This window comes from Plutella xylostella, chromosome 5, assembly GCF_932276165.1.
Source record: "Plutella xylostella chromosome 5, ilPluXylo3.1, whole genome shotgun sequence".
Classification (NCBI taxonomy): domain Eukaryota; kingdom Metazoa; phylum Arthropoda; class Insecta; order Lepidoptera; family Plutellidae; genus Plutella; species Plutella xylostella.
This window is the reverse complement of record NC_063985.1, coordinates 2,489,205-2,499,598: the sequence shown is the minus strand read 5'-3', so window position 1 is coordinate 2,499,598 and position 10,394 is coordinate 2,489,205. Positions and strand designations below refer to the sequence as shown.

Sequence of the window (10,394 nt, the reverse complement as noted above, 5' to 3'; positions counted from 1 at the left end):
AGTGTCATTTTCGGCATCCTACGTGTATTTTTCCGGTTCTTGTTCTTTCATTTTCTTAGCTTCAGTTGGATAGGAAATACGCTGAGATTTACAAGAAATACCAGCGATATTCATAATGTTTAATTCAATTAAATTAGTTTTACTATTAAGTGTAGTTTACCTATGTAGGGCGGCTGAAGAAGATGTATTAGATCTCACGGATTCTGATTTCTCATCAGTTTTATCTCAGCATGACACCGCTTTGGTGATGTTTTACGCACCATGGTAAGTCTCATCCCTTTATCTCCATATATTAACGTCCTGTATATTATAGTTTCGTATATTAAACTAGTGTTAATTCATAGGTGCGGCCACTGTAAGAGATTGAAGCCGGAATACGCGCTGGCCGCGGGGATATTGAAGGGCGATGACCCGCCGGTGACGCTGGCTAAGGTGGACTGCACGGAGGGCGGCAAGAGCACCTGCGAGCAGTACTCCGTGTCCGGCTACCCCACGCTCAAGATCTTCCGCAAGGGAGAGAACTCTCAGGAGTACAATGGACCCAGGGAGTCCAGTAAGTTGTATAGCTAATGGGAATGATGACAGTCAAATTTACAGAGTTGAATGACCTTTCACTTTTGAACTAAAACTTTATAACTACCCACTTATGTTATGATTGAATGAGTAAATACTTAAGTAACTTCTTTTTATGATTGCAACAAACAATAGGCACTAATAAGATTAAAAAATATATATATTACCCACTGCATCAAAATTTCAAACAAGTTTTAAAACAATCAAAACTAACTCAATCTGTCACCCTCTAGATGGCATTGTCAAGTTCATGCGTGCTCAAGTGGGGCCGAGCTCCAAGGAGCTCAACTCTGTGGCCGACTACGAAGCCATCCTCAACAAGGACGATGTGGTGCTCGTTGGCTTCTTTGAGAAGGAGTCGGACCTGAAGGGAGAGTTCCTGAAGGCGGCCGACAAGCTCCGGGAGCAGGTCAACTTCGCACACACTTCCGCCAAGGATGTCCTGGACAAGGCTGGATACAAGTAAGTATATTTTATTGTCTAATCTATTAAGTAATATTATTCTAACTTGAAAGTATATTCTTGGATGAAATAGAGCCATAGTGGTGTAATGGATAAGATTTTGTCTGTAAGACGATTCAAATCATGACATGATGTTTTGTCTAAGAAAGACATGTATAATGTAGCAGCCATAACTTGGGCATGAAATTTTTATGTATACCCTTTATGATAGTCACAATACATGTGATCATGATCAGCTTTGAAATACTCAAAACTTATTTTATAGCCCTACTAGCCTTCCTATACTCATGCAAATCCTATACAATGCTAAGTTATTCAGTTTCTTAGAAAGTAAGTAGGTAATTACTTTTTATTTGTACAAAACTTTATTTATATTGGACAAATAAAGATGATGTAAAATTATGTTTGCTATCAAATTAACAGAATGTGTTCAATGTTTATTTAATAAACTTACAGCTGTTCAAACCATGCAAAGAAAAAACTATTGTCATCTAGCTACCTAGCTAGTGTAACTTTTCGGCTAAGGTGACTTCATAACCTTGCTAATTTGTAGTAATATACAGGATGCCCCACGGCGATGCCACATGAGGCATGTGAGCCGTATAGTAATATAGTTATGACAAAAATGTTTGTTGGGACATGAAGGGGAAGACCTACCTTAAATACTTATGATGAATCATTTTACCGAAAGCAGACTTCACATGGGACAGGTATAAAATAAAATAAATTCATAGTAATGTAATTATATAGGATTCTCTATTTTTTTTACTTATAAAAGTTCATAAGTTTTGCAGTCCTGATAAAATGCATGTAGCTATAGCTACTAATACCCTGACAATAAGGTCTCGCCGTTCGTGAGTCGTGACTTGTATGCAATATAAAAAAATTAATACAGTAGAAGTTAACAAATCCTAGACACGCATACGTAAAACAACCTACTACTACCTAGAAAACGAACTTTTTATATCAGATTGATATCACAAACTTTGTATTGTCACTACTTAAGTACTCATAAATCATACTCTCTTTTCACTCTGTGGTGATAATTAATGAAAGATTATTATAATGATAAGGGCCTAAAACCAGCCTATCTTTTACAAACCTGTGCACCTGCTTTTTATCTCACCAACATGGAATAACTATAAATAAATCAAGTGTGATAATACCGGACACAGTTACTTGCCTGAGCGACATGAATGTGTAGGTGTAGGTAGGGAAAGGGCAACAGAAAGGGGACACATAGGTACATAAAATTGTGTCTGTACACATACACTTAACGAACTATTCATTGCAAGCTTTCTGTTGAAGTCTGCAAGCATTTGAGACTCATGTTCGATTTTACATACATACATAATGCATGAGTAATTCGTGATGGACGCAAGTGAGCCCCCTGTTCAGTTCTCGATTATAGCCGTATCGCCATTCGATTTTACAGCTCTACATAACCGATAGGAGCTTACTCCGTTACACGTGTAACAAGTAGCAACCCTTACAGGCACGAGTGTAGGGCTGTCACTCGCTTCTATGACTTGCCTTCCTGCCACTGCTGACGAAATGTTGTTATTGCAAGTGCTGACGTCATGTGGTTTTCCAGGAACGACGTGGTGCTGTACAGGCCCAAGCGGCTGCACAACAAGTTCGAGGAATCCTCCGTCAAGTACGAGGGAGAGCCCGCCTCATACTCCTTCAAGGCCTTCATCCAGGAGCACTCGTGAGTATACTGTTTAGTACTGCTAGAGATACTCTTCTTTTGTTTTTAAGGCACCTCAATGCCTTTTCACATGGCCAGCATACCAATCATACGTGCAATAAAACGTGACGCGATTCAGACCTTTAGTCTGAATCGCGCTTACTCATATCGTCCGGCGACGGCGAGAGCGAGCGCAACGGACAACTTTTGTCATTCTTATCGTGCGCGCTTGCGCCCAATGCTAGGTATGCAGATTTACGCTGATCGTGTATCGCGCCCTGTAAAACCAGCCTTTCTTTTATAAATCATTTTACCTCAACACAATAATCTTCTAACTACAGCAGTATAGCAACTAAGCATGTACCTCCCGCCACAGGCACGGTCTGGTCGGCGTGCGTCAGAAGGACAACGTGCAGGACTTCACGGGGCCGCTGGTGGTCGCCTTCTACGACGTGGACTACGTCAAGAACCCCAAGGGGACCAACTACTGGAGGAACCGCGTGCTCAAGGTGAGGGAACTGTTGGTTTAGGTGGAGTTGAATAAAGGCGTAACTAGTCTAGGCTAAGTAGACCCATTCCACTGGGACATCTGATACAAACAAAAACTACCCTTACTTATTCAAATGTAATAAGGGTTCTGTCAGATATCTTTTCCCGTGGAATGGGATATAGGAGTAAGTAACTAGTTTTGGTAAAAAACTGGTTTACTCGATTTTCGACCTTATGAAGCATTACATCCGGCACGGACATTTTGTGATAGGAGTACAGAAACATATTTTAGTCACTCAATCGTTAGTAAACCGTTTAACTATGAACAAAGCTTATTTCAAAATACTTGTGTTATGATGGCACCATACTTGGCTATTCGTATTTGATCTTTGCTGTGTTTGCCATATACCAAAAATATAGGCAAATTCGGCAATAATTTTGGAGAATACACCGACTTATTTCACGATTTCAAAATACGAATAGCCAAGTGGGGTGGTAACATAAACTATCCAATCATGAACCCTAAATCCTCCCCACAGGTCGCCAAAGACAACAACGAGGTGACCTTCGCAGTCAGCGACAAGAACGAGTTCACGCACGAGCTGAACGAGTACGGCATCGACTTCGGCAAGCGCGACAAGCCCGTGGTCGCCGGCAAGGACGCCGACGGTAACAAGTTCGTCATGGAGAAGGAGTTCAGGTGATTAATGATTTTATTTACTATACTCGTCGAAATATAATAGGCTCGTTTGGACAGCTCCAAAATGTATGGGATGACAGCTGGTGTCAAACCTAAATCATAATAAATCTAAACAATAAGTAACTTTTGGTGCTTTAAAAGTTCTTTTTACTATCGGCCGTTAAATAATAAGCCAGATTATGTGTCTTTTTATGTATTTCATCAACTAAATCAAGAGTAAATAGCAAATTTGTGTAGCTGTCCAAACGGGCCTATTATATATCGACGACTATAGTATACCCTTTTTGGACCCTGTATGAAGGGATACTAATTCTAGCAAGGACGCGGACGACAAGTTTGTCATGGATAAGGAGTTCAGGTAAACCGCGTACATACATATGCTCACCATCAAGCGGGTCACCCGCTTTTCCCTGTATGTTTGTACTCTCGTGATAGGTCGCGAGCTGTATCGCCGTTTTTTAATTACTACAATGCACTTAGGGTACGCAACTAGGTAAACCACCAACTAAAGAAAATTAAACTGGAATGAATGATTTTTCAACCCTCTTTTCATACAATTCTTAGCCACTTTCGGAGCATGAGTATTTTGTCTATGATTTGACGAAGAAGCAATTAACTCTGAGGTAGATGATTACCAGTGTGGAATGTCCTGCAGTATAATAGTGCCTTTGTCTGCAGCTCTCTAGTAAGAACAAAGGTGTGATAGAGAGGCAAAGTTAATGCTTGCAAAAAATGATAGCCTTATCAGGATAGCTGGGAAGAACCTAACTGGTCTTTAAATACAAAGTGGAGGAAACCGTTGTATTCAAGTGTCCTATTTCAAACTGTGCATCGTGTTACAAAAATAAAAACTCTTTTCATTGATGTTATCAGTTGAAGTTACACTTAACGCTTCGCTTCATCATGTAATAGAGGTTTATCGCCCATTGTTAAGTAACAGGCTGATAACAGCCCAACATTATGATAAAAAAATCCCGCTTTAAAGTTTATAAATAACTACTTAGATTAGGCTCTGTTATTCCACGCAATTTTCAGCTCAGTCTAAGCAATCATGAATTAGCTACTGTATGTGAGAAAAATACTTTTATGAAAATATTATTAGTGAGCAATAGCTTCACCGAAGTGATCGTAAACTAGCTCCAACCTTAATTTTCATGGGAAACAATGGGCATTTTACAATAACTTAACCAACGCCATCTACATTCCAGCATCGACAACCTCGCCGAGTTCGCAAAGGACCTCCTTGCCGGCAACCTCGAGCCTTTCGTCAAGTCCGAGGCCGTTCCTGAGAACAATGACGGGCCCGTGAAGGTGGCCGTCGGCAAGAACTTCAAGGAGCTGGTCACCGACAGTGGACGGGACGCCCTGATTGAGTTCTACGCGCCGTGGTGCGGACACTGCCAGAAACTCGCGCCCATCTGGGACGAGCTCGGTGAAAAGGTATGTGGCGCCATCTAGTGACCATTTTTTTTTTTTTGCGAAGTAAGGAGGAATGGATAAGGAGATTGTATTCGGCTTCTACGCCTAATGGATCTCTATTGTTGTAGTTTCTGATCTGAGATGGCCTCAATGAAAAAGAGTCGTGATTCAAATCAAAGTAAGGGTACGAAACAATGTTGGTTTGCGTGTGCCGTGTGATATTTACTACTATTATATCAATCAATAGAATCCAATAGATAAAGTATTATAGTAACTTCTAGTAACTAATCCACTCTGTAACTAATGGTATGATGTGTCCCTTTAAACAAATAATGTTCGTTTGTACCCGAACCGTTTTCAATGCATAACCATGACACACTTTCCTGACTTATGATTATCCTAAAAGGCCGAACACGAATATCAACTGAGGAAGCTATTATATTAAAATCCGTCATTACTCAACAATTTATTCCTGCCAACAGCTGAAGAACGAGCCCGTGGACATCGTGAAGATCGACGCGACCGCCAACGACTGGCCCAAGTCGCAGTACGACGTGTCCGGCTTCCCCACCATCTACTGGAAGCCCGCTGACGGCTCCAAGCCTTCCAGATACAATGTGAGTGTGATATCTGTGTGGAGAAAGGGTGTAGAAAAGATAGGTGTTGACTCAGAAGGTTATTTTGAAGGATTTGTTCAGATCAGAATAAGGTTGCTGAGTCACCCCCTATCGACTTACTATAGCACTTTTGCAAAATTCTGTATATGGGATCCATATAGATAGTTCAGCCTTAGGAGTAGAGGCCCTCTAGTAGAAGGGACCCCTTTGTCGTTCATTCATATTTTTAATTTAATTCGTCACTTTCGTAACCAAAACCCACTTAGACGCTTATCTTGGCGTCAAGCTAGCACTTTTAATTACCTACAAAAATATCTGTAATATCCATCTTGTGACACATTTTGAATTCTATATTCCAGGGTGGCCGCAGTCTGGATGACTTCGTGAAGTACGTAGCGGAGCACTCCTCCAAGGAGCTCGGCAGCTTCGACCGCAAGGGCAACGCCAAGGACGAGCTGTAGACTCGCCCACAAGTGATTCAAAACTTTCCATGAAAGATCTGTGAGTGAATGTAATGTAAGAATGAATGAGAATGAGTTGTGTTACATCGTAACGTTACGTAGCGCTGACCTACAAGTCTTGGAGTTAGTGAATCAATGTTTTCTTGAACAGTATATGGGTTGTCACCAGTGATAGTCATCAGTCGCTGCCCGCTGTGTTACAGAAAAGCTGAGATTTTGTAATCAGTGATGTACTAGATTAATTTACAGAAATACAGTAATTTTTAATGCATTTCTTTATATACACATAATAATATATATATGTCAGTGAAAACTACGAATAAATTAGGTTGTATTTGTAAATAATGTTTTTTTATACCTATTATCCCTTTTTTTCACTACCATAATAAAATTAATTTGTGGTTTCATTCAATACCTATACATTTTTTACTCCATCTAGAATTACTTTTCTTCAGATATAATGACTGATTTTCAGGTACTTATAACAGTTATAACTTTAACAATAAAATGAAAAGATTCATAGAAAAATAATGCATTTATTTACATGGATTCCTCTTTCCATCTCTCTATCCATTGGACAATGTTCTCAACATTCTTCTGAAGTTGTTCCTCGGTATCATTCTGTAGTTCTGTTACTATTTCTGGCTTGTAAGAGGATTGCGCTTCCTCCAGTAGTGTCTCAAATATCTCGCACTGTATGTTGTCTTCCAATTTTTTACCGGCATAACCTCTGAAATAAGATATAATAAAGTTAGCTTGAATATTATATCTATGACAGAAGTCTTTTTAAATTAGATCTATCTTGTTAGCAAGCAAGTTGTCTTCTGAGCCATATTCCTACTAGTTAATATCATGAAAGTACTTTTGCTATGCAATGCAATACACAAAGTTACGGCAGGAAATACATTTTTCTATCAATACCTTGCTGTGAGTCTGTCAAACAGTATTGTATTATTTGTTCTTATAACAAATACTGCATCAAACCACCTTTCAGGGAAGAACTCGCAGCCGTGGTAGTCTACTATATTGCCACCTTTAGCCATCTGGCCTTCCATAATGTCCAATAACTGTAAAGAATTAATTTTAATCACGAAAATACCTACATTATATTAATTAATAATTGTCAACTATAAAGTGTCCATATCAATGACTTAATTTTGATTGATTGATGGTTATGTACTGTAAATAGCATGTAAATAATAAAGAAATATTGTGTTATTTGAAGCTAGCCAACCTTATCTTCATTCAGGAACGGGCACTGGTATTCTGGGTCATACTCGTCTAAACAGCTGTATTCCTCTGCAAGTTTTGACACTTCACGCCAGGTAAACTTGGTTCTTTCTGCCAACAATTTACATAATGTGGATTTCCCTACACCTGGAGTGCCTGAAAAATTTATGAGTATGAGCCTTTACTCCTTTTTAAGAGATGAGATTGTGAATAAACAAAATCTGATATTTTTTATGCAATCTAGTCTACATTAATAAGTTTTATGGCCTGACAAATAATACTTAACTTACCTGTTACAAGTATGTTAGGTTCTGTTCTAGGGTGAGATGCCATGATGATAAAAGTTAATAGTTGAAATGTACATCAATTAATAAGTGTACAAAGTAGTTATTTTAATTCCTGTTCCTGTTTATTGATCAAAAACAATCTTGAATTTTATAACCTCCAAAAAATCTGAAAACAAGTCAACAGAGAATAGGATTTACACACATGTCACCATTGTCACTGATTAGCTATGGCAGTACTCTGTGAACCGTTTCAAATCAAGTATTTTTTTGTCATTTTTCTGATGCTACAGAACGTTTCATTTCCTGAAATAAAACATCTGAAACAAAAACAAATGTATTAAGACGCCAACACACCAGCGGGCGCGGCTGTCAGCCAGACAGTTCGTGCCAGATCGCTCTCGGACGTCTGAAAGCTGAACGTCAAACGACCGTGCACACTATCAGTCGCGGCTGACAGCCGCATCCGTAAAGCTGCGTACAGAGCGGCCGAACGGTTTCCGTTGACCTTCGTTGTTGCAATCTGCCCTGTATAATGTATGATAAATATCCATCGTTGGGCGTTCGTTGGGCCGGTCTGTACGCAGCTTAAGCCGCGTCCGCTAGGTTGTCGGCGCCTTGACTCACCACGTGGATAGTATTTTTTCCTCTGTGATCATGTTCACCACAGAGTAGGTCATATCACAGAATACAGATGTCACTGTCTGACTGTCAGGTACTGTTGACATTTTTGGCTTATGCCTAAATTTTCTAACCTCAAAAATAAGGGTTAGCAAAATTACATCATCAATAAATAAAATAATATTCAGCTCCTTTAGCGCTTAATTGGATGAATGTTATTATTGCGACTAGCTTATTTATATATAAAATCTACTGCAGTATAAATAATGCGCATTCGTAGACCGAGAGGAATAACGAATGGGCAAATCGTTTTAGTTTCAATTCTAGGTGTCTTCAGTGGAGTGTACATCTGGAAACCGCTCTTCGAGCAGTATTTCCCTAGAAAGAAGGCAATTGAAACTCCTGCACAAGACGAAATAACGCCGGTGAGCCACTAAAGATGGTGGTAACGAGATTTTTTCAACAAGCAAGCCCGGTGGTCAAAGGATTGATGTTAATTTCTATAACCTCAGCTGTGGTTGTACTTCACAACGTTTTTTATAAACCATACGCACGAAGACACAGATATGATGAGGCTGAGATGTACGCTAATATATTAATTAATGAATCTTCTAAACAAAACGATGATGATAATGAAAACATGCGTTTCTAATTTATATTGTAACTTGTAGATCCGAATGTAAATAAGTATCTAATAAACTGTAGTATAAATACATAAAACCCAAACTTTTCATTTAGATTCTAAGATCCCAATCCCACTAACAATGTGAAAAATAGGCCTTGTATGTATGTAATTTATGATCTATGCTATGTCCCCTATTCAGCCTTTCAGTATCTACAGGTTGATGTCTCAGGAGTGTGAGACTGGCAGAGATAGTGCATGGATTGCATAGGTAGCCAAGGGATATAAAGTTAGGTAGTTATCTAGGTATTTAATCCCCTTCATATTGTGTACCGACTACAGTAAAGCATTTCACACAACACTTAGGTTGCATTAAAGCATGATAAATTTTCTATACAAAAATGTGAGATGTATAATGCTATAAACTAGGTACCTTCTCTACATTACCTTTGTTCCCATCGAGTCTTCATGAAAAGTGTGCCATCTAGTCACAGTGTTACTCGTTGGGAATGATTTATTTCTGAATTCCAAAACAGCCGCTGTAACTGGATGGGACCATAAACTAGAAAATTCCCAACTGTTCTCCCGTTACTCGTTAAGATTTGTTCAGTGATGATGAATGATGATGATGCCTAACCAGTGATAGGTACTGTGACTTATACAGTGTGTTGTTTTTCGGACCCGACAAACTTTAAGGGTGGATTCTACGAGTAATTTCATCGAGAAAAAACCCCCATATGTGGGTTCAAATCTCAATATTCTAGAAATGGCGGCCATTTTAAAGTTGCTTTGGACTTTTTTAATGTAACTTTTAAGCAGTTGTGAATATTTTAAATGAATAGAGATGACTTTTTGCGGATAATAGCATTTTATTTCATGTCCGTAAGGCGTTTAAATCTCGAGATGATTTTCTAAACGAAGAAGAAAATCTAATTTAAGTGATATATATATTCAGTTCTCGATGATATTACTCGTAGAAACCCTTAAAGTTTGTCGGGTCCGAAAAACAACACACTGTATAAGTATTTAATATTACGATTTTTTTTTATTTTCGTTTCTTGAAAAAGTATGAAAATAGAAATAATTATTCCGAACAATTAAATAAGTTTTATTAAACTAGTTAACAATAAAATTATAAAATCAAAACCGAATTGTTAAATCCAATCATTTTTTTTTCTATGAATGATAGATAGATACTGGGTGGGTAGTACAGCAGTAGCCACAAA

The 10,394-nt window shown here is 38.7% G+C and overlaps 2 protein-coding genes across 2 annotated transcripts; one reads left to right on the top strand and one right to left on the bottom strand.

Moving 5' to 3' along the window:
- Window positions 1-11: 11 nt before the first annotated feature.
- Window positions 12-6,753, top strand: LOC105391385 (protein disulfide-isomerase A3). Its single transcript, XM_038112893.2, has 9 exons — window positions 12-264; window positions 345-553; window positions 807-1,035; window positions 2,630-2,746; window positions 3,102-3,234; window positions 3,754-3,914; window positions 5,123-5,354; window positions 5,816-5,950; window positions 6,310-6,753. Exons 1-9 carry the CDS (start codon window positions 116-118, stop codon window positions 6,409-6,411), a joined length of 1,467 nt encoding a protein of 488 aa, XP_037968821.2. The 5' UTR covers window positions 12-115; the 3' UTR covers window positions 6,412-6,753.
- Window positions 6,754-6,933: 180 nt separating this feature from the next.
- On the bottom strand, window positions 6,934-8,116 carry LOC105392005 (adenylate kinase isoenzyme 6 homolog). Its single transcript, XM_048633264.1, has 4 exons — window positions 7,932-8,116; window positions 7,646-7,797; window positions 7,333-7,478; window positions 6,934-7,141 (listed from the first exon to the last, which is right to left on the bottom strand). Exons 1-4 carry the CDS (start codon window positions 7,972-7,974, stop codon window positions 6,952-6,954), a joined length of 531 nt encoding a protein of 176 aa, XP_048489221.1. The 5' UTR covers window positions 7,975-8,116; the 3' UTR covers window positions 6,934-6,951.
- Window positions 8,117-10,394: the final 2,278 nt, after the last annotated feature.

Excerpts from the sequence above, each read along its gene's own strand:
- LOC105392005 (XM_048633264.1), bottom strand. The coding sequence starts at position 7,974 with ATGGCATCTCACCCTAGAACAGAACCTAACATACTTGTAACAG. Across the intron at positions 7,479-7,645 it reads CGTTCCTGAATGAAGATAAG|TTATTGGACATTATGGAAGG; the intron begins GTTGGCTAGCTT and ends AATTCTTTACAG. Across the intron at positions 7,142-7,332 it reads TTTGACAGACTCACAGCAAG|AGGTTATGCCGGTAAAAAAT; the intron begins GTATTGATAGAA and ends ATCTTATTTCAG.
- LOC105391385 (XM_038112893.2), top strand. The coding sequence starts at position 116 with ATGTTTAATTCAATTAAATTAGTTTTACTATTAAGTGTAGTTTACCTA. Across the intron at positions 2,747-3,101 it reads GCCTTCATCCAGGAGCACTC|GCACGGTCTGGTCGGCGTGC; the intron begins GTGAGTATACTG and ends CTCCCGCCACAG. Across the intron at positions 5,355-5,815 it reads GGGACGAGCTCGGTGAAAAG|CTGAAGAACGAGCCCGTGGA; the intron begins GTATGTGGCGCC and ends TCCTGCCAACAG.